Source organism: Photinus pyralis, unplaced genomic scaffold (assembly GCF_008802855.1).
Source record: "Photinus pyralis isolate 1611_PpyrPB1 unplaced genomic scaffold, Ppyr1.3 Ppyr1.4_LG5, whole genome shotgun sequence".
In the NCBI taxonomy this organism is placed as follows: Eukaryota; Metazoa; Arthropoda; class Insecta; order Coleoptera; family Lampyridae; genus Photinus; species Photinus pyralis.
In genome coordinates, this window is record NW_022170596.1 from 42,978,124 (window position 1) to 43,003,516 (window position 25,393).

At 35.3% G+C, this 25,393-nt stretch overlaps 1 protein-coding gene across 3 annotated transcripts in view; it reads left to right on the forward strand.

Annotated features, from left to right (window-relative positions):
• The window catches only part of LOC116170828 (growth factor receptor-bound protein 10-like), a 188,285-nt gene extending 170,361 nt beyond the window's left edge, over positions 1–17,924 (forward strand). For all 3 annotated transcript variants that reach the window (XM_031487352.1, XM_031487351.1, XM_031487350.1), the window contains exons 4-6: positions 9,025–9,155; positions 15,336–15,419; positions 17,556–17,924. In XM_031487352.1, the coding sequence (XP_031343212.1) occupies positions 9,025–9,155; positions 15,336–15,419; positions 17,556–17,909 (569 nt within the window). In that variant the 3' untranslated portion in view covers positions 17,910–17,924. The remainder of the gene's footprint in view (positions 1–9,024; positions 9,156–15,335; positions 15,420–17,555) is intronic.
• Positions 17,925–25,393: the final 7,469 nt, after the last annotated feature.

Below are 25,393 nucleotides of genomic sequence, written 5' to 3' on the forward strand. Positions count from 1 at the left end.
GGTGGTTAAAACGGAAAGGTTGTCCTAAGTTTCAAGACGAATTAATTATCAAGCCTTGTTAAGACAACCAACCGGGGGGGTTGAATTTTTACATTAAAGTTGAAATTTGGGTTAACACATTTCAAAAGAACGGGGGGGAAAAAATAAAACTTATAAAAGTATTGAAACTATTAAGATGACTACATATTTAAATTATTTAAGTAAAGTTTAAATTCGAGATCATGCAGACGGCATTATTTAATTCGTCTTGAAACTTAGGACAACTTTCCGTTTAACGCACTCCTTCAGGTTTTTCACTTGGCTTCGGCCAGTTAAATAATTAAAAAAATCACATGTTCGTCTTATCCGTCTTCAACGTTTGTAAATTTACCGTTTTCCTGTTAACTTTACATCGCTGCATGTGGCAGTACGGCCGAAAAATATAGTCGCTGTTATTTTTTAAAAACTTCAACGAATAAAACTATATGAGCGTGATGACTATGGAATTTTTCATTCGTAAGAGTATAAAATTATTTAATTAAAAATTATTTCATTATTATCTTGATTGTAGAGAAAGAGGATTAGCAAAATTGGATTTACTGGGAAGTACTGTGTTTGGCTGGGAGGATTCTTTCATGCTAAGGACTATAATAACACTCTTGATTGTAGAGAAAGAGGAGAATCAAATTTCTCGAAAAGCTTTATAATTTGTCCCCCAATATCCTTATTAAGTCATCAAAATTTTATAAAACTATTTTTGAAATATTGCCTTCCAAACTCACCCCGTATAATAATTGGATTTCTAAATAATTTGTTCGTTGGTCTGATTGAAGTTGCTCCAAGTAAGTAGAGTAGCCGGTTCGTGTTTTTTGCCGTATTTTGCCTTGCTATTTAATTAAATATAATTAATTTAAACAATTTGAGCGTGATGACTATGGAATTTTTCATTCGTAAGAGTATAAAATTATTTAATTAAAAATTATTTCATTATTATCTTGATTGTAGAGAAAGAGGATTAGCAAAATTGGATTTACTGGGAAGTACTGTGTTTGGCTGGGAGGATTCTTTCATGCTAAGGACTATAATAACACTCTTGATTGTAGAGAAAGAGGAGAATCAAATTTCTCGAAAAGCTTTATAATTTGTCCCCCAATATCCTTATTAAGTCATCAAAATTTTATAAAACTATTTTTGAAATATTGCCTTCCAAACTCACCCCGTATAATAATTGGATTTCTAAATAATTTGTTCGTTGGTCTGATTGAAGTTGCTCCAAGTAAGTAGAGTAGCCGGTTCGTGTTTTTTGCCGTATTTTGCCTTGCTACCATTGCTAGCAGTGGCTGGTGGCTCTATCTAGTTGGAGCAGATTCCCTTGCCGAGCACATTTCGAATCAAATGGCCTACGATCTCATCCGAGCCACCGACTTTAGCTGTTGATTTCCGAAAATGATTTAAAAAGGCATTCTTGCTCAAGTTACTGTGTCAGCATAGAAGTATTTCATTTGTAATAAATAAATTGTTTACATAATCGTATTGCTATCGTTTTTCCATCTAAATTTGATGATCGTGTGTAATTGTTTTAGTTTATGCAATCTCTGGAATGCTAGGATATTACAAATTGTTGACACGTGCCTAATACATGCCACAATTATTTCCGCGTGCACAACAGTTAAATCGATTTTAATTAGAATGCAAAGTTGAACAAATCATCTAGGAAGAGGAAACGAGTTTTCTTTGTTCATCAATTTCCATCAACAGGAATGGGCAATAAAATTTACGATACGATCGTTTCAGGCTATAACATTTTTATTTCTAAAAGCGTTAACTATAAAATGTTCACCGCTGCACTTCTTTGTTCTTGCAAACGATACAAAAGCCCTACTGTTCACATTTTTCATTGGCTATCCTATCGGATTGGTATTTAAAATATTGCATTTATTTAATTTGGAAGTATTATAAATGGGGGGAAAAACTATGCCAGTTGCCCAAGTGGTTCAGAATTCACTAGCAATTATGCGGACAGCCATAACAAAAAAAAGTTGAAAAATGTTCTCGTGTTCGTTACGACCGATTCTTAAGGACGACATTGTCAACGCTCGGGGTTAAAATCAATCAAAAAGCAATTTCCGTGTCCGAAACAGCTTTAAAGGTTAACATTTTCTCCTAGAAAAGTACATAATTTAAGTTTACACAAGTAATAGCTATACCTACTCTGTAATTTAGTTGCATGAAATACTAGTAATTTTTCTCATGCATGTTTTTAGACATATAACGTTTCAATTTGAATTGATAAAACCATAAGTGTTTCACGTTTCTTAAATCTTGCCAAATATTACAAAGAAAGGCAAGTTAAACAAATTTCCACAAAATCGCCATGAAACCTTCATTCATGCCTGCTTTATGTCGGGAAATCTTCGACGTCGTTTCCATGACAGTGGCAGTAACACTTTTCCTGACTGCTTTTCCTGCCTCCTGTCACTTTACCAGACCCTAAAAAGTTTTATATGTTATATGTATATTCCATAATGCCCTTCCTTCGATTATTCATCTTGTTAATAAATCGCCTAGCACATCCAACTAGACTGACAATTTTTGTGAACTTCGAAACATATTTGTAATACCAGGTAAAATCTTATTCCACAGAAAGAGATGCTACGACGGTTTTTCAAAGAAACTGGCTATGGTATCAGAATTATTGACAACCTTTTTGTTAATATTTTAAATTTCATTTCCAATAATTTTTGCACCAGAAATGCCGCGGAAGAAGTTTAATTCATCGGTCAAAAGTAAAAGCTGGTGTTCAACTACACAAAATATGACTCTAGGGGAATTTTTTTTTTCGAAAAATTATGTGATGGTTTTGTCCATCTATCTGTCTGTTCCTCGTCTAACTCGAGAACGAAAAGAGATAGCGATGTCAAACCCTCGCCAATCGATTTCCACGAGTTCACGGATCAGCGCTATAGAATATGAGCCGGATTAAAAGTCTGGTTTCCAAATACGAGCTGAGTGGAAAAACATTCCCCTACTGAAAATCGTATGCGATTCTTCGGACCCTGTTTATAGTAAAGTAAAAATATTAAAGTAAATAATAATGTTACACTAAACGTGAGTAAGAAATACGATTTTTTAGTATCATAACTATCATAGACTAAAATCTCTGAGGCCTTTTATGTTTTGTTAATCACCTGGTAATGTCACGGACGGCCGTATCTCGTATACTCGGCGTCAAGTTCATATTGGTACACAAAGTCCAGAAACATGTGCAGGAATAATGTATAGGTCGAGGTACGTTCCGTGGGAGACTTTACCCACCCAGATTTCACGTTTGGAACTTCACGGTAACGTCAGTTCATTAATTATGTCGAATAAATTGTAATGGAGTAATGAAGCGACCTTTCTCCACGAAAAGTTAGCAATCAAATATTTATTAAATTCCGTTCCCTTCCAGGATCTGGCCTGGGGAAGAAGTACAGATTGTAGGATTACATTTTCTAGTAACGCGACGTAAATGCATAACGACACCATAATGAAAAACCCTATTATAAAACCTTATTTACCCAACCTCATTATAAATTTACTCCCCATAAGCGGTTTTACTGCGTGATAATTTGGCGGGTGTTGCATCGTAAACGATTTGGAAACATGTGAGAGGTGCGAATAACTAATAATGGTTGTGAGTGAAGGGGGTGGGTATATGTACGGGAATTGAAATGGGAACGACCAAATAACAATCTATTTTATGTGCTGGTTTTATGTACTAAATTGTTTTATGGCGTAAAAGCGTGTTCCCATCTGTCCCGGTGCTCGTGGATGAAGTCTTTTATTTACCTCGATGTTGTTATACGTAAATAGGGTTGAGGTAAGCACGTGCTTGGAAATAAGAAGCAGAAAAAAGGTCGATATTATTTCTTGCCCGTTACAGGCTGCAATAGCCAATAACACAAAGAACTTTGCGTACTAATATATCAAACATCTTCAACTGTATTTTGAGCTATACGCTGGTTGTTCGGACCCACCTTTGATTAATGTTGTCGATCGCCTAGAATGAATAATCCAACCCTTCAGTTGAATTGCATTTATTAAGTAAACAATAGGTATCTAAACGTAAACAATTAATTACGATAATGTTGTAGAATAATTTACGTACGCGTCAGGTTGCATCCACTATGATGAGGGTCGTCCACAATCACGCAACCATTAAACTACAATTCAAAGATTAATGGGTGGCCTTTAATGTTTATAATTCAAGCTAAGAATTAAATAAATCCCTTTCGGCTCTGCCGATCAGGTGTAGGTAAATTTCTTTATGTGACTATTTAACATATAAAAGTGTCCACCATTTTGTTCCAATATGGCGGAATTGGCAAAAGCATGAGATCATTTCAGTATCGTGGAAAATGCAACGTGGTGTATGTTGGTCTTGCGTGAGATTTGATCTATCGCCCTAGCTTCTATTTAATTGGTAGTGCAGAAATGAAGAAAAGGAATCAACATTCCATTCGAGCTAGGGTAATTTAAGTAGTATCCATTTCCCAGGGGAAACCGATTCACATGTTGTATACCACGGAAACCATCAGCTTCACGAAGTATTGTTCAATTTTCAATTTCTTATTGTGCAAATTAAATTGTTTTGTATGGATTCGGTTAAATTTCATAGAATTAAAATAGTAATTAGAATTTTGCGTAATTATTTAACGGCACTGTGTAGATTCTAGATTGCCTCCTGAAAACATTGATTAATTATGTGCAATATACACTGTGTCCCGAAAATTTCATTAAAATTAATCAAAGTGCACTGGGTGTTCATTTATTTATGGCGGCCAGTATACATTTTTTCAAACTGTGAAGGTAAAGTGTAGGGCTCCACTAAATGATTTGGCTTATTGATTTTTTCGCTCTTTAAATATTAAATTTAAAGTTGTACAAATTTGGAAACGCCTCAGACAATTTTTTCCAAAAAAATTCCCACCTTTAAAAATATAGGGGTTGAGTTAGCCTCGCTACTCCTCAGCCAGGTCTGTAATTCTGTATTATTGGAGAAGTATTGGACAAGTTTTCAGCGTGTCCCATCTTTTTGATCTCTACAAGACACCGTCGAAAAATTTTTAATACAACGTTTCGTTTCGGAGAACCATCCACTTTGCACATCCATTGAGTAGTATTTCTTATTACGAATACAACGATAAACGGCATTAAAAAGTTGGAAACTGTTAGTTTCAACAAGATGGTATACCCGCACCTAACGCCGAATTCGTTTGAGAAAACACGCGTTGTGCGCGGGTGCAGCATCTTGTTGAAACCAAGAGTTTCCAACTTTTGTTTTTTTCTTGTGTGCCGTATCTCGTATTCGATCCGATGTGTACTTTTTTTATGGGCCATATAAAAGATAAAGTCGATGATGATTTCTCCAAAACTAAACGTTGTATTGAAAATCTCTTGAGGTTATCTTGTAGAGCTGGCAACGAGAAAGTGTTTTTTTTATTTTTCTGCCCAAATAACACCAGAAAAAAATAAATCGGCAAATTTCGATTTTTCTGGCATATCTTCGGAAGTAGGTAATCAGAACTTTCTGGTTTTCTTTAGAGCTTCTATGGTTTCCGGCGTGATCCCCATAATAGACGTCCTTATGTTGGACACAATGTATACCCAAGTGTTTTCGACTTGGTATCAAAATCGTTCATCCATGGCGATATAATTTTCTAAAACTGTGACGATAATGATTTTATTTTTATTGAGGAAATACGATTTTTAATTTCCTAGCAAAATTAAGGTTGCTATTTACTGAAAATTCGAATTTGAAATACAGTTGCCACTTTGGTTTTATGTGATCACAAGTTGTCCATCAAGTTTTGTCCTAAAAAGACTCGAATTTGGAGCATGGTATCAAATGAATCATGAAATGATCATACGTTCCTTGTCATAATGAACACTAAAAAACTGAAAATATCAAAATCTTTCATTTTCTCTACCTTGAGCTGAATTTATAGTTCCGTACCCGCAACGCCGTACCGTAACGTTTGGAATTAAACCCTACTTATTGCGTGTGAACATTTATAGTTTGCGTTAACGTTGCGTTAGAACGGTTACGGTACGTAGGAAATGCCCAAATCTTATTTCTTACGGTAAATCGTGCTAACGCGTTTGTCGTCGGCAGTACTCGGATAATTCAAACAGTTGAGTTTATCCTGACGTTCGTTTCGTTTATTTACAGTAATTATTGACACTTTGTTGGTTATTATTATTTTGAAATGCACGTTACTCTTACTGACAGATGACAAACAATGGCGGATCTCGTTTCGCACTAATGCGCAAGCTCATCTCTTACCACTACGGTAACTATAAATCGTATAATTTTCGTTAACGTAAGATTTTACGGTTCCGTTCTTACGGCTACGGAACTATAAATCCGCCTTTAACCGGTCGGAAATGGACGGTTCCCGTCGGCACCTTTTAGGGCCACTTTTTTTTCGGAGAATCCGAATCTGTTATCAGAATTTTCATGACATGCTAGATGTAGAAGCTACACGCTACTACTTTTTTATTTCTTACGGAATAAGATAAAAAAAAGAAGAAAATAATGATGTGTCACACATACACAAATTTACAAGACAAATTTCAAAATCAAATATTTTATATTCATTTCTCTACAAAACATCCACGGGTAACTAGATCTTGCTGAATCAACAATATATGAGTATGATGGCAATGCATTCAAATGAATTTCTTTTTTTATCCTCTCTATCTCATTCGGTAAAAATCAAATGTGGCTCCCATACGCAATAAGGAAGTAGTAGTAGCCTGTAACTTCTACATCTAGCGTGATATGGACATTTTTAAAAACAGATTCAGATTGTCGGAAACAAGTGCCCGTAGAAGTTACTAACGGCGACTGAATCTACCGAAAAACTAACAATGTCAAATTTCGTGTTCATTTTCCCTAGTTTAAGCGACAGGAAATGCACGGTTCCCGTTAGCTCCATGTAGAAGCTACAGGATACTACTTTCTTATTTCCTATGGACGCCATGTTGGATTTTTGCGGAATGACATAGAAGACAAAAAAAGAAAAATAATGACGTATAACACTCCTTACTTTTCCATAAATTTACAAGAAAATTTTCAAAATCAAATATTGTACATCATTTCTCAACAAAACATCCACGGGTAACTAGATCTTGCTAAATCAACGTGGCTATGATGGCCGTTCTTTTATTGTCTTCTATGTCATTCGGTAAAAATTTAATATGGCGGCCATAAGAAATAAGAAAGTAGTGACCTGTAGCTGCCACATCTAGCGTGTTATGGAAATTATGATAACAGATTCTGATTCTCCGAAAAAAAAATTCCCATAGACGGTGCTAACGGGAACCGACCATTCCCTACCGCTTAAGCTAGGGGAAATGAAAACGAAATTTGACATTTTCAGTTTTTTGGTGATATCTCGGGTAGTTTCAAAGATTTTTTAAAATCTCAAATGCGTTTTTTAGCCAACTTTGCCGTCATTTAACTTAAACTGTATCTCTCACAGTTATGGAGATCCCAACATTAAGACCAAAAATAATTACGGCACACCTTGCATATGAGATTTTTTTTCAATTTATTAAGTACACCTGGGAGAACCTAAGAATAAGCACAACGTTGGTTTTGTATGTATTTGAATTTGTTTACTTTTCCTTTTGGAATTGCTTGTAATAGAGTTTTCGGAAGTTGATCGAAGTCTCCCAAAATTATTCATTTAAAGTCAACCCGCACAAATTGGAGTCAAGTGTGATTATTTTACTAGAGCTGTTACTATGATTTGCAAGATTCTTGAGTCACCTCCTTAGTGAATAAGTACTTTTCTTTCAAGTAAAGTTGAATGTTATTATCAAAAATGGATCAAACTGGATGCTTTGTGCTTATGAAAGGGTCGTAATAAATGAGGATGAAATTACTGAAGAACAAGTGAAATTACTTGCACCTACCTAATGTATTTCATTATTACTAATATTAGGTTACATCACGGCACAATTTCGACTTGAAACGGAGTTTAAAGAATTCGTTATAATTCGAAATTTTAATTCGAATTTTAACCCTGTTGACTCTTCGTAGCTTTAATTTGCTTATGGTTTCGGTAATAACAGCTATAATTGTTATTCGCCTGTTTTAGAGATTGATTTCAAAGGCCTTTCATATTTTTGCCAGTTGGAAACTCTTGCTCTCACCTTTTGATCTTCACATTGAGAATTACCTCCTACACGAAATTGGAAGGTTTGGAAAACATGACCTCGGAAACTGCATATCAGAAAAATATTTATAAAACAATAATTTTCACAAACAGGTCAAATGTTGCCCACGATAACTCAAAATGAATTACTTTCGGAGATTAAAAATGAAAAAGAACGAAAAATGATCAAATTACGAAGTTTTCCTACAAATTGAATCAACTCGAAATCTAATATCGTAAAGATATTGTCTTTATTTCTATTAATTAAGTTCAGCTGTCGTAGTTTTCGTACAAAATTTCTAAGCAAACTGTCTAAAACGAACCGCAAAAACCAATTTTATTCTTTACCGATCAGTATTTTATTTGGATTGACTCTCCAGAAATCTTTTCCCGTAACAAACTTTTGCCTTTTTTACGAAAAACTGGATTACGAGAGCTTATATCGTTTTAGCGCTCCGATTTGTACAAAAAATTTATTTGAATAATTAAGCAAAACGCACCGGACAGTGCTTGTCAGATTCGTAAAAATTGAAAAATTATGAGTTTCCACGGACAGGCGGACAGTGTCGTTTGGAAATTGTTCATTTTTGATTCCAAGTACTAAGATAATTAGAGCCCAACGAAAAAAAGTTATGATGATTATCCCTGACGTGCGTTCTTTTAAATTTATATTATTACTTTTTAAGTGCGAGAATCAAACATGAGATTTAGGACATTTACATGACAGTTATTAACCGCAAACTTTCGGTTTGTAACTTTAGTGCTTGTGAACACGCACAAATTAGGGTGAATTTAATTTATTAAGCGCAATCTTATAACGTGTAATTTATTGTTGCAGAAAGGCTACTAGAAGACCACGAATATGTCCTTTCCGCACACAGAGATGTACAAAACTACTCCAGACACGCAGATGTACGCTTCGTATTTAGGAAAGATTATAGGAAATATGAATTTTTTCATCATCCCCATGTAAGTATAGATTTTCATTTTTAAGAAAACGTGAATGAGACCGCGCCATCTAGTAGTTTGAATTGAAAGTTGTAGTTAGTATACTTCTGTGCTGCCAGATAGTGGCGGAGGATGGCGCCACGATTTATTCATTCGCGTGTAATCTATACTTTTATTTAAACGGTTATTCTTTAATCAAAAATCACTCGCTGAAAATATCCTTCCGCTTAGGGCGTTTGAAATTCCATTAGGAATATCGATAACTTATTAGCGAGGCACGAATTTTAGGGAGTTAACTTGCTTTTCCCCAAAGTAAATTATAATTAAATTTTTGGAATAAACCGAATTTTTTCGTTGGCGAACTTCTAATGAAAACATATTTTAGGCGATGCTTTCGATGATATTATTTATGGTCCACTCCCTTCTCTTTGTTACTCGTTTCGTATAGGCCACGAAAACAAATTTTAATATTACAGGAATTTATTACCGGTAAAAGGGAAACTCCTGTTTAATTATGGGTGCGATATTGATTAAGTTTCGAATGAAGTACAGCATTTATTATGCGATTTGCATTTCAACTGGCACACCTACATGAAGTTCGTTGAATTAATGAATTAATGAAATGCAGGCACGACATTGCGAGTTACAACAAAGAGGTTTAGTTTAAAAATAGGCGCACGGAACATCAATCATTTTTTATTTAAATTCTAAATGGAAGTTCTTAGTGGTTTTAATTTAATAATGCAATTTATACCGGATTTTTCGCACGTAGATCAGTGAGGAAAAATATCATCTTTAGTTAATATTCTATTACATACATACATAGGTACTCAAGAGGGGTATACGGCGCGGCGACGGTCCAACTCAATCTCTGCTCTAGGTTTTTTATTTTAATTGCTAGGGATTAAGTAATGTACCAGAGGACATTTTTAACGCATTTTCCAACTTTTTCCACCCGCCCGAGGCCTTAACTTTATGTTTATCACCCACATATTGTGGTAAAAAATGACCCCCCCCCCCATTTTTAAACACCAGGAATCCGTATCTAATAATATCTCTATGATGTCGGTCTGTCTGTCGGTCTGTCTGTACTCTCATTTCCGGCTAAACGGCTGAAACGATTGGAGCTTATTTTGATACACATATTCTTATACATAAAAGACAGGACTGAAAAGCTCTTGGCCAAAACGCGCATGCGCAGGTGTCTGTTAGAGCCGGCTCCGGACCATAAACCCGAAGCCACCATCACGGTGGCTTCGATAAAACGCCTGTTTTGACTTTTGAGGCCAGTCGGGCCCCGCGCCTCTCACACTACGGTCCGTTGAAGCATGCCCTTTACCCCATACAAGCTCCAGGGCGTTGCTGCTTGGTACTGGCTCTAGTGCATGGTGACATTCGGAAACCAACCTAGAGGTACATTGATCTGTAGGGCAACCGTGTTGTTACCAGAGATTTAGTTAGTTTGGTTTCATATGTTATGCACTGAGCGTTAGTCCTACCAACTCCGATTGGAATACAGTCCGATCGCCTTTCTAGGATAGACAATCACTTAATTACCTCGCCCAGAATTCGAGAATGGCCCACCTCCGAACCTCTGCTATTCATCAACTCCTTTTTTGAGACGCAAGGATCCCAGAAGGGCCTCCATGTGATTCCTAGGTATTTCACTGACTCTGAAAATTAGATGTTCTTGGAATAGCACCTTTAATTTTGTTGTGAAGAGAACTAGCTTCGTTCTTGTCAGATTGATGGACAAGAGGTGTTCCCTACACCATTCTTCGGTTACTCTAAAAGCTGATTACATCAGTTTTTTGGAATAAAATTATAAACTCCCCCCCCCCCCCCCTGAGAATTTCAGAGTTCTGATCTACAATCATTAAGAATGTCATTTGTAACTTGCGTCACCTGTCACAGGCACTTGTAACTTGTCGTTCACTTTCGCGTTGGATGCAGTCACAGCCGTCTATAATTACAAGCCATGCTGAGAAGTTTGGCAACGCTGTCCGAAATCAATCGGTGGGCCGATTTAAGTTTTAATGGCGTCTTGTTGCTCTTGAAAAATTGCATTTTTCCTCTCTCCTGTGTTTCGCCTTGGTGGTTTAAATACAGAAGAAAGATACTTAGGCAATTGTACATATATTTTATTTATTAACAAAAATGGATAATAACATTTTTATTTGACTTTAAAATTCGGAACGCTGTAAATTGGTAACTGCATGATAATGTGTTTTCCATCGGGATCTCCGAAATTGGTGAACTTCTGTCGAAAGAGGTCGAGGTGAAGCACACGCTTTGTTAAAACAGGTAAATAGGAATATTACACCCAAAACACGTATAAAATACACCTTAAATCTGCCAAGTTGAATTAGGAAATCGGCCTACCATGCACTGTTGCCATAATTCTTAGCACGGCTTGTAAATATAGATGGTTGTGATGCAGTTAAACATGCCTCTTAAAACGTCAAATCCGACAAACGTCAGACCCTCGCGCGAGGTTGCCAGCTCACTTCTACGTGATTGGTTGTAGGTTTGTGACGTATTTTTAGACTGAAGCGTTTCAAATTCGGACTAAAAACACAGCTTTTCAATATTTCAATATTCAAATTTTGGGTTTATTTTACTCGCAAATAAAAATTGAGGACTCACGGTTTTTTTTTATTTTTAATGTACTTTGTAGATCAGAAATAAAAAATGAAGCCGGGCCAGCTCACTTCTACGTGATTGGTTGTAGGTTTGTGACGTATTTTTAGCCTGAAGCGTTTCAAATTCGGACTAAAAACACAGCTTTTCAATATTCAAATTTTGGGTTTATTTTACTCGCAAATAAAAATTGAGGACTCACGGGTTTTTTTTATTTTTAATGTACTTTGTAGATCAGAAATAAAAAATGAAGCCGGAATGCCCCCATTATAAGTTCTTTCAAAATATAGAATATGTGGGGGGGGGGGGGTGCTCGATTTAAAAATGATTTGATTTTGATGCTCAACTATGTTTACTTAGAACCGAGCTTAGAACACTCTGTGCAGTATCGTCCTTAGAAATTATAAAACCATAACAACGATGAAACGAGCGTTGATATTTCATAACAAAAATGGATCAAAACAACATAAAAAATACTTACACTGTTTTAAAAAATAATTACAGCTACTTTTGCATTACTGCATTTGTTTTATGGTTGATTTTATTAAGTAGAGTTTTAGATAATTCTCCCAAAAATATTTCTAAAGGGATTTGTTTCTAAGGAACGTGAAACCCTGTAAGACAATTGGCTCTCGTAAAATTAGCATCTTCATCCATAGAAGACTGTGAAGTTAGGAAACTTCCAACAATAGATTAATATCTACCTCTGAATTGAGTTACCAATTTTGTGGTTAATCGTGTTAATAATTCTGACTTTACATGGAATGAGCTATCGATTCCAATTTTAAACCTTTTAATCAACCCCTGTTAATTTTACAGGGTAATTACAAAAGGACTTTATAACTTTTCTTGCATATAGAATTTTATTAAGAAGACTCATACATGTGATTGAGAGGTCCTCTTCCAAGTTTCGTTTACGTATTGTTGCAGTCGGTACTATAACGATACTTCAATAGAATGTTTTCCAATAATAGTGTGGAGAAAACTAATTTTCCCGTTTTTTCTCGGGGCAATGAAAAATTGTTTTTTTTTTGTGAATTCGTCCGTGAAATTTGTGTCCTCAACAAAACTTCTCCCCCGGTGGAATATCCGTTTAACATTTACTTACTTTATTTGACGTCTTGCGAGAAGGCGTCGGAAATATCACGCCAAAACACACAAAAATTAATCCTCACACTTAAATATTCCTTTCGCCATCCTACTATTTTCATAGAAAGTATTTTTACTTTACACGCAAATTTGTGTGTAGTGCGGATTTTTATATGGAGTTTGTTATACACTGTGTCCAAGATAAGGATCCCCGAAACTTTAAAGTGTTATTGTCATGCTTTAAAGAAATCCATAAAATTCCGATTACTTTTTGTTATGATGTTATTTGAACAAATACAAAAATACAAAACGCGTTCTCATTCTACCTTTTGAGCTCTACAAGACACCGTTGAGAAATTTTCAAGTCAACGGTTTGTTTCTGAGAAATCATCATCTTTATTATTTTATACAGCCCGTAAACAAAAGTACAGGGTGTAAATCGAAAAGTGGAACATAGGCGTTTAACATGGAAAATTACTTTCTCTTTGCGCAAATGTTTCCTAATTATTTTACGCAAAAATACTTCAAATAAAAGTTTTAGAGATATAAATTCTGCATCTAAATCATGTGAAACGATTATTCTAATTCTTCTTGTATGCGAAAAAATTAATTATAAAGATTCTGTTTTCACGAGTTTTTAGTCTAAGTAGCCATGGACTATGTTTTTCTTTTATCATAGTCCATGGCTACTTAGACTAAAACTCGTGAAAACAGAATCTTTATAATTAATTTTTTCGCGTACAAGAAGAGGTAGAATAATCGTAGACCATAGTTATCCATTTTATTTATCAGACATAGCGTATGATGCAGTCAAATGCTTTACTTAGACAATTAGACTAGAGGTGCGTTTTTACGCTCATGCAATTTGCGCAAATTAACTTGTGCATGCCAATTTGTGCAAATTCACTGAACTCATGCATCCATTTTCACGATTCAAGTTTGGTGCACAAATTTGTCTACAGTACAGCTCAGATTGTCATTGTAGACGATGGACTACGAAGAGGAATTAATAGCATTAGCTGGTGTTTGTTTAATTAAAAAGTTAAAAGTGCTAAAAGACAAAAAAAGAAGATCGCAGAAGACAAGGAAAGGATTAATAAAGCTCAATAAACTGTACCATGAACTCTTTTTCTTTCTTTGACATTATTATCAGTTATCACAAACAAAACATAAAATAGCGTAAGTGTAAATATTGTACAGATTTAATAAATATAATAATAATAATAATAATAACAACACAGTCTGTTAAAACCACGTGCACGTCGGAACAGCAATTTTGTTTACTATTTTTCACCCTCTTACGCATGCGTCGAATTGGTGTGTCGTTTGCACGTTCATGCATTTGCACCAACCACATGCAAAATATCTGACCATCCAGATTTTACTCAAGCCAAATTAGCATGCACAAGTCAATTTACGCAAATTGCATAAGCGTGAAAACACACCATTAGATCAACAAATCATAATCATTACTTGCCTTTGCCAGTTCATTGTACAACGTTTGTAGAATTTTATAAAAAGCGAGCGCGGTAGATTTGCCTTTCTGATATCCTAACTGGTTGGCACATAAGATATTGTTCTTTTCAAGAAAATGATCTATTTGGGAGGCCAATTCCTAAAAAAAATTGCAAACGTTGACAGAAGAGCAATGGGTCGATGGTTTTCTACGAGCTTCCGGTCACCCCTTGTATATATATGAAGGCACCTTTGCTATTTTAAGTATGTACGAGTATATGTCGAGGAAATGACTGTGCTATCTACATGCATTTATTAAATAAACTAGAGGCATAGATTAAAAAAAACTTAATCTATTCTAGAGGTTTTGCAATAAATAATGCACATTTCTTTGATTACCGCAGGAATGTTATCACTGTATCAGGCCCAGATGAGTTAGAGTTCTTCATTCCATTGATAATGTTCCTTATTTTTACTTCTACTAATCTTTCAGATAAATTTATTGTTCAATCGAACTTTTTAGCTCAAATATTCTTGTTTTGGTACTACCCAATTTTTTGCATACTCTATTGTGACGCCCTGTATAAACATCAATGGGCACAGTTCCCAAACTAGATTAGCGTATTGACGATGACGGGATTCACCATTCAACCGTGTTAAGTAAATAACGTGAATTCGTTTAACCGTGACAAATTTTCCGAAAAGTAATAAATAAGTCACCAACTTCAACACGCTTCAGTAACAACTTTTCGAAGCCCGCAAATACATTATTAAAACTTAGGAATAATTAAAAGTCTGAAATGTTGAAAAATCGTGATGAAATGTGCTGATTTCAACACTAATTAGGCCCGTTTATACTTTCGTGGCTTTTACTCGTCATGATTTTGGCACTTATTTTAGTTCCCGATCGCATAAATTACAAACTTTCGTGACCACCAACAATAATGCAATTTTAACTGTTGCTTAAAGCAGAATGTTCTTTATGATTTTAATAATTTGTTTCTCTTTTAATTACAGCAATTTTTTCCACCCGACATGATTGATTTAGACAGCTACGAGGAGCTAAACGGAATCAACGTCAACCATTCGGCCTCTCTTCAGGTAATTTTATTGCATTTGTCACAATATTCATGTCCACCGTTCATAACTATAACGGTAAACGAAATGGCAATAACTTTAATTAAAACGTATTGTACTTACACGAAAGCTCTCCTTCACAGTGTTTTATTTGATTTTCACCTCTTGCTGTAGTCATTCTCAAATTGATCGTAAATTTGAAATAACGCAATGAGGTATTCACGCTCACGCACCTCCAGCTAAATTCTAAAAGCAAAGAAGCGATTAAAACGCAAAATAAAGTGGACGTTGCCATAAATTATTATTGCGCGTAATTATAATAGAATTGAATACGCTAGGTCAGTGACAGGCTGTCTGATGTAATTTCTTATGCTTTTCTAACTTATTGATTATACTCAACACGTATTCTACCTATGAAGTAACTTAACGCCGTGTTATCCAAATCGATATCACTAGGATTCTCGCAATGGTGCGTCGTTTCTTCCGTTTGATTGGTTGCCATTCAAAAATATCCAGTTGTAGGTATTAAACCGTAAATCCTGAATCCATTCGTACGAAATATTTTTGGAAAGGACGCTTGAAACCCATGGTCCTTTATACCCATTAATTTAGGCTCGTGTCGGAGGGGAATGGTGGTAGTAAACTCATCCGTTTGCGCTAAAGTTATCCCTTGCTTTGCTACAGATGCCCGAGAGCTCGAGGTCATGTAATTAAGCTAGATGAAATTAATTTAATGTTCGTGGATGGAATTGTCACATTCGGAGTTTCATTATCTGTAATTGAACTTATAATTCTTTGGCCTGGTCTCCCTTTGCTTTGATGTAATGAATAATTAGAAAATGTCGACTCGAAGAACTGTGTCCAAGTTTCCTTTGTGGTAGATTTAATTATACAATGTAACAATCTTGAACTTGGTGGCAAAGGAACTCAAAGATTTTAATGGAGTAATGGATTCAATAAATTTATTATGTTAAAATTAAAAAATCCCCTTGAGTATTTAGCATTATGGGTTTCGTACGATAGTTCTTTTGGTGAAGTACCTATCTCCTTTATCGGATGGCATGGTCGCAAAAAAAAACAAAACTTTAATTTGAGTGGGTTTATAAGCTCGATGTCTCGAAAACTCGAAGTGGAAGGTCTAGTCGATAGAAACCTGTCGGTAGTTCCAAATTGCAGAATATGTTGAAAACAGAATCTCGGCAAAGGAAAAATTTAAGATCTGGGCGAGACGTGCATGTCGGTGTACCATGTTATTACGTACGTACCCAATCCTTAGTTTGTGGAAAAAGCATATGTCAACTGTAGATGGTTGCGCATCTACAGAAATTATTTTTGAATGTACAGGGTGTCCCATTTTTACGGTGTCAATGCACAGCGGATTTTTTAATGGAGCACCCTGTATATTTTTCGCTGATTCGATGTCATTTTTAACCTCTGCGTGGAAACCTATTCACTATTTGGTTGAGCTACTCCCACTTTGATAAATCGTAGCGACCTTGATTTTAAAGTTAAGAAATACATTTGATAAATAATGTTAATCTGAATAAAAGGAAACACTTTGGTAATGAAAAAATTGAATATAGTGATACAGGGTGTTCACAAAAAAATAGTAATAGTAAAATAGTAAAAGTGCCATAAGTATTTTTTTCAAATTGAGCTACCACTATTTTATTTCTCTATTTGATAGTTTTTATAAGGGGTGTCCTGTGCCAAAACTGTATTTTTTAGGTTATTCCATATTTTTCGAAAAAATAATTACCTTAGTATATTTATAGTATAGTTAGATAATGGGGGCGGATATCCATGATCAGATCATAGGCTATTTCTTTTAGGTAACAAATCAGCATTACTTAAGTATATCCGTTTTATTAAATTTGGTTATGCTAGGTACTACTAACTTTGTGGTTTTGCTTTTTTGTGAATATTAAATAAGTAAACGAACACATTTAATATAATTGGATTGGATTATTTGAGGTTGTGCATTTATAGATATGTTAATGCGATTTCTAGTTTTAATATTAACCACTCACATGGAAAACGGAAGTGTGAATGTGTTAATCCCGTTCGTTTCTTGGGCTTCTTTCCACTGTACAATGGGTATTAGATTAAAAATTCGTTTTTTGTATACGTTTCGGTAACCGAATATTTTTTATTTTCCAGAATTTGGTAACGCAAGAAGGAAAGTGCCCGATCATATTTTCGCAGGTCTGGTTACAAGATCCCCAAAAACAGACGTGGGGAAAGGCCTTCTTGCTGCTACGCGATAGGAAATTGTACCTGTCTTATAAAGTGCAGGTATTAGCGAAATTCCTAAGGACCGTTAAATCGAAGGAAAGCTCGGTGAGTGAATTAATAATTTTAAAAGTTGACGCAATCGATATTAACCGTCTTGGCGTTTTTTTGATTATTACTATACACCAGTTTATATTAACTGTAAACATTTTGTTTATTCGTGCGGAACACATTGAAACCAAAGTCAAGGTTACGCCGTTGACTCACGTTACACCTTTGTAGATACACAATAAAACAACCTTATTGACTGGTTGGCCAACTTGGTCAAGGACATTGCTACTTAAATTGTTGGCAATATGCAGTTTATTGGGGCGATCTGACCGACGCCTGAACCCTAAAAAAGTCGTAATTACGGAGACTTATTCATGACCATGACCGTGGTCAAATTCACTCTACATTATTCATGATGGCATTCTTAATTATCCTGTCGCGTGGTAGTTCATTTTCTATCACGCGCTTATTAATCCTATATTTTCGGAAGGTAGCGTAAGCAAAATTCATAATGGGGTATATTTGGATGAACGGTTCCTTTCTAATTCAATACAATCAGCGTAATTTACCGGATGAAATATGCCCAATTTAATATTTAAATGTTACCATTTTACTCGGCGTGGAAATTTGAATTCTGCTCTCGCATTTAGAGATTAGATTAGCTAATAGGTTTCAAACTCTTGAAGGGTACTTTTGATGTAGTATACCAGATTTCTCTCCTGGCTTAAATAAGAAAGTTAACAACTATACATTAGATTCAAAATTTAGTGGTCGTACTCGTCCGTCAGCACCCTCGTAACTGCTTTATCTCAGGTGTGCCAATCGAAGAATGATAAAGGAAGAGAAAGTAAAAATTAATGCGTCTTCCAAAAATAGATACGGGGCGAGGATGAGAAGTTGTCAATTTTACAGCTTTTACCGGTCTACCAGGGGGGAGATGTCGATTTTACTATTTTCTAAGAAAAAGTCAAATTTGCAACACTTACAGTGCACTGAAAATAATTATTTAGAGATTACACCACATCACCATATCTACTAGTCATTTCCGCACAACATCGTCACTTCTGCATCCCGGTGTTGCGACGAACTTCGTAGTTCGTACTCAATCGATGAAATTTTAAAATTAAACGATGTAATTAGTTAAATTAATTTAATTGATTATAAAGAAACGATACATTACCAATTAAATTCAGTATAAAATCACTTCCAATGCTAGCGGAAGACAGACTCGAGCGCCACCAAAAGATGCGGACTTGCCCCTGGACAAGATTTCGGAAGGGCTGCGAAACGGATGTACCATATAACACGTTGGAGAAACCGTCTCCAGAGATCTTGCGCATCACGAAGTGTGGGTCAATTTCCAGTAACACTTGAAGCGGAATAGAACTGTATTAATCACTTTATCAATGATATTTAGGCAAGTTCTTTCTCACGAAAAGTAACTTTTCCTATGACTCCCTTCGAAAATGACATAATTGATCAAAGTTAATATTTCATACATGCCAACGAAAGCAAACACGTATTTTTCTCGTATGGTCTCGGCCATTAAAAAACAAAAACGCTTGTTATGTAATATGCTATTTTCGAATCCGCTGACCAAGCGTGTACTTTCAAAATAGGCCTACTTAAAAAAATCAGTTGGTATCGAGTACACGTACACATATTACAACGTAAGTTATTCGCCAACAGCATTTTCTGGTTCGGAAAAACTCTAGGAAATATGGAACACAGCTTAGTACATGACTTGGTTTTAAAATTCTGCCGTGTTCCGTCTGCCTGTAATAATAAATCGATCGTTGGATTATATCCTACAATTTTAATGCAATCCCTTTTGGAAGTTTCAAACTTTGTATTCGATTTAAATATAAATTGTTCGCACATTTCAAGTGAGTGCAGACTATTAACACTTTGTGTGTTCCACTTCAGCTGCACCACTTAATTAAACAAATACCAAATTTTGGCTTGGTAATTAATGCATACATATAATTCCGCTTAATTACAATGCCGAAGAAGATTTAAATAATTTGCTAATATTATATGTGTAGTTATATCCGCTTTCTATATTGACTTGTTTTTCTTATCTTGGTAATTATAAAGCTTTTGCATAAACCGTGTGTTGTTTCAATAACAAAAAACTGCCTCTTAGAACATCCCACAGGGGGCAGGTGTACAGAAAGGTTATGTTATATAAGTGCCAGTTCAACCATTTTTGAATTATTTTAAAAGGTTGACCCAGTGTTTAGCTACTTTGATTGCATGCCATAGGCTCCAAATTTGTGATCACGAATTCGCGCGTGTTTCATTTTTCTTGCTTATAAAGTAGAAACACCTCGGAGAGTCACGATTCCAATATTCATGGGCCGTTTCTAAGACTAAAGGCCATTGCACAAAATTTCATCAAATGTCGACGTTTTAGACCATACTTTTAAAGAATAACATTTTTTTCCGTCTGTATGTACGTACGTACGTTTGTTGGCAATTTTCTGAGAAAACGGCTCGACGGATTTTGTTGAAATTTTGTATATATGTTTTAGGCATACCGAACAGAAAAATAACGGGCCGGATTTTTGAAAAGAAATTTTGGAGCGCCGTAACGGCATCGAACTTTTTTTTTCAAATAGCAACCTAAAATTTTTATTCTATTATTTGGAAGACCTTATTTTCCTGTGTACAACCTACAAAAAATTGGGCCGGGTTATATTATCAAAAAACGGAGAAAAAAATTGTCAAAGTCAAAAAATTGTGTTGCATATGTGCAAAACGCAACGATCTTGTTTCTGAAGCAATTTAAACGAAACATATGTTGGCAATTTTTGGTTTCAGCTAGGAAGCTATTCTGTCAAGAATTTGACACCTGGTTTTTTTGGTTACTCAGTGGCCAGCTTGTTTTACAATCCCCATCTTGTTTCCAGTCGCCATCTTGTTTCATGTCTTCACCTTGCATTTGTGTCTTAACATGCCGGCTTGAAAATATAAATTGTAACAGCAACATGTCGACCGCATGGCCGATTATTTCAGTCGCCTATTTTGGGAAATCATCCCTTACGTTGACAAAAATTACGAACAGGCTAACACGCCCATCTTAAATTCTTATCAATAAAAACCGAATAAAATTTACATAAACTGTACATTTAGTCGGATCTAAAATGTACAACTGGATTTCCAATAATAAATGGTCGAGAGAAGAAGCCTGAAGTGTATTAAATATTTCAGTTCCCTTTGACAAAGTCGTTTAATATTGTTAAAAGATGGGAAGCTGTATATATTACTCGTATAAGGAAACCATATATGTCTTGCGCGCTTTATGTATAAAGGAAAACGAGACTCCGCTAAATAATTTTGGTTGAAAGTCTTCAAGATGTGTACACGATTAGTTATTAGGGACGTGTCATTCAAACCGCTTCCTTCGTTTCGATCACCGGTACCGTATTTTCGAGCTACCGACTCGGAAAATTCAATAAAGAAAATGTACGGGAAAAGCATCCGATTACTTAATTAATAATACGGGTTTATTTTTTGTACGCATTTTCTCGTCCTATTCGCAGGGGCGGACTGGCGGACTACCAGCTGGCCTGTACGTCATAGTGGCCCGTTGCAAATGTATAAGTACCTATGTACTGTATTAGACAGCATTAATGTAAGTTTCTTGCAGTATTAATAAATTATTAACACGTCTCATTGGGGTTGAAGACAAACTGCTTATTTATTTCTGTCTCAGTTTCCATTTACTAATATAATTATCAAACTTCATACTCACACTGACACACTTAATATAACACCTTACTTTGTTGGAAACTACACCAAATCCTTTATTTCCGATCAATAGAGCAGGTATGTCAAACTCATTTATCATCAAGGGCCATTTTAAGGTTTCCAATTCCACATATAGCTGCGGACCACATCAACAATTTTGATTTGTTATTATTAACAAAAACAAATCATATATACACAAAAACGAAAAAATACAAATAATCATAAAATCATTAGACGCGCTCAAGAGAATGTACCGTGTGTCCTATGTTGGTTGAGACTGCAGTGCATTAGTTACAATGGATACAATAAACAAAACAAGATCTCCATGAATCCATGGCCTACTATTTAAAAAAGTAAAAAATATTGTTTTTATTGATTGTACTCCCTAAAATTAAAAAAAAATATATAGGTTGTGACTGTATAATTGATTTTCGCGAAAGGAATGCTTTAAAATGAAGTTAAAAATGTTTTTGTGGTGCAACCCACAGAAAAACTCGTATCCGTTACCATTTGTCGTGACCATATTAGACAGAGAGAGGAATTATCTACGTGTGGTATTCATTGTTTAACCAATTTAATACACAATTAAAAAGTAAAAAAGTAAAACTGTTTTTGAGATCTGGAGGAACCTACATACATTATGTATCGTGTGTGGTGTGTCCTATTTTGGTGAGGACTGCAGTGCCTATTTTAGATATTTTTACGCAGAATTTCTAATCGAATAAGTGTTTACCTTTTTTCTATCTTACATCACAAATAGTCAAATTTTTCGTTTTCACCCTGTATATAAGAAACAGCTACATTGATTCTGTTTCTGGAATTAAAAGTTTTACAAAACGGTGGGTCGCGAAAACCGCAAGTGACTATTTTTAAAAACAGCTGAGATACACTGCAATCTCAACCAAAATAGGACACACTGTATCTGCCATTGAAAGGACTCTAAGTATCATTAGCAAATTAAAAATAATAGTTTGCGTGGACAAGATCTTAGGTTTATTGTTCGTATCTAAGCGGCCATAGACCAGAATTCATAGTAAACGATTTGTCTATTCGCACCTAATGGTAAGTTGAAATTAAGATTCATGGCAACCTATAATCTGGTAATCAAACAACCAAGTTTTATTCGGCATGGTTTAAGTAGAAAAGGTATGGTTTGTTGGTTAGCGACGCACAATAAATCTTTGTTTTTATTGACTATTGCTCAATTCTAATGATAGTGAACTAATGGTAATGAGTGTATAAACCTACCATTAGTCTCTGCAACAGTTCAGGGAGGATAAAATTGTGAATTGTGCTAAAGGCGTACAAAAATTATGTCTTGGCGTATAAGGCAGAGTTGATTAAATACCAGGTACTGAACGAAATAAAGACGGGTGCCGTTTGCTTACACATCATTAACTCATCATGGAGGAAACAATTGCATTAACTAGAGAAAATGCAAGTTCATGATAAACAACTGTCTAAATAATAACGGATATCAATGCAATATTCGAACATAGTAGTAATTACTTGAGCAACAAATAATTTGTAGGTATCATTGTGAGTTAGTAAATTTTCAACACTTATTAAAAAATTACAAAAGTCCTCGTATGTGCATCGATGAGACTTCAGCGCATTTTTGGCGTGACGGATCAGTATTGCATTAGCAATCAGTATTTTATCAGAAAATTTTAATTATAAAATAAGGTTTATGCAAACATATATTTCTTTATTAATTTTCACGAACTCTAATAATAATTGGACGATGGTATGAACAGTACGACTCGTAAACCGAACAATCAACAGTGTAGTTGACCATTTTGCCAAAAACTCCGTCAATTATTGTTCCGCCATTCGTTGTCACTGTTCGGGGAGAGATGATCACTATATTGAATTTCTCTTGAAGAAATTTCTCTACCCGATTTCCGACAGTTAATGGGAAATTAAAGTCTCCCATAATCAAGACGTCTTCAGTTGCCTCAATGAAATCCCCGATCTCCGATAACGCTGCAATCAACAAGTTGTTGCCTTTACTAGGAGCATCAGTGGTTAAAATTTCAAAGAAATATCTCCATAAATAAGAAAGTTGGCATTGCGCAGTCACTGCGCATGCCTACACATAATTTTTACTATTTGCGAAATGTTTGCCTTTACTAGAAGCATCTGTGGTTCCAATTTCAAAGAAATATCTCCATAAATAGGAAAGTTGGCATTGCGCAGGGACTGCGCATGCGCACATAATTTTTAGTATGTGCGCAATGTTTGCCTTTACTAGAAGCATCTGTGGTTAAAATTTCAAAGAAAAATCTCTGTAAATAGGAAAGTTCGCATTGCGCAGTCACTGCGCATGTCTACATAATTTTTACTATGTGTGAAATGTTTGCCTTTACTAGAAGCATCTGTGGTTAAAATTTCAAAGAAATATCTCCATAAATAAGAAAGTTGGCAATGTGCAGTCTGCGCAAAATAGAGAGTGCAATAAAACTGTCTGAAATGGGCAAATATAGATCATAGCAGCTATCAATTAGCGAAAACCCGAAGTCTCTAGGTGTCCCAGGGGCCGAGATCTCGATGGAACGGACGGACGGACGGGCGGACGGACAGACGGAAACACGAGCACATAAGCGTTACCTCAACTTCGTTGTGTTACGCTAAAAACCGCTCAGACCTGGATACGATATTTTTAACCAAAATTATACCACAAACTGTAAAACTCATCACCGTGTTATGATTTTGATTAGTTTTCACCTTGAAGTAGTTATCCTAGATAAGTCATATTAGTGACCGTAGTTAGGCAATGCCAAAAGTATATTTTATAAAAAAGCCATTCCTCTACGTCAATCGGATCGGCTTAAAATCGATATACGCACGGACAAGTTTTCAAGCGGCGTTAGTTATTTCGCAAATTCTAATTAAACGCAACCACTACGGGCTTAATGAATGTCCATTGCGCCAATAACTCGACAAGACGGAGATAATGCAAAAAACCGGACCTCTCTACGATGTCTAGATCAAAAGTTTTTCAATCCGCCCAGCCAGCCAGCCAGCCAGCCGGACAAAGTGAAATGATAAGCTCCTTTTTGTTACCAAAAATGCGCTAAAAATAGAGCCGTGCATATGATTTGTTATACGTTTATTTAAAGTTAACTTATTTCTGTTACTGATCAAAATTTCATGATGTCTAGGAAACTAATGAGTTTAGGTATTCGAGAAGGGAAGTGATAACAGATGGCGCTACCACAACACAAAATGGGCGGTGTAAACGGGGTTAAATTGTGTTTTGTATGTATCGTGCATACGTATTACCATTGAGTATTACTTACTGAGGCACACAACAATAATTCTTGCTCTTATTTTTTTTAAAGAGGACGAATTTAACGTACATTCAGCCATAATGCTTATTATTTATCCCGTTTAGGTTAGTTACATATTTCTCCGCCACGTGTCGCGTCGATCTCTCCCCTTCTCGAATAACATATGTATGGTTAATATAAATGTTTAAAATTGAGTCAACAATCAAAATAAGTAATAATATACAGGACCTTCCATTAAGAAATATATAACTAGCATTCTCCACAACTTTGTGGGCGACCTTGGTATATGTCAATTTATCACAGATATGTAGATTTTGTACAGCCCTACAACGTTTATATAGATATTTTATGATAACCCCTGTATATTTTGAAATAATCGACCGTTCTGGTAATTTTTCCTAACGCTTTATGTACAAGGTGTCACGTGACTCGATGGACATGGCTTAACACCATATTTCTTGGTCAATTTTAAGTCGAATTTTCCTTATACACTTTATCCAAAACTTAAACGTTAAGAAGTTATTGGCAATATTAAATTTAATAATAAATCAATCTAGTAGGCCATGTAATATTGTTTTGTCATATTGTTATGGTGACATTGTTTATTTTTTTACGTTATAATTGTAAGATTAAATTGATATGGCCTATATTCTTCGAACAGGAATCCTC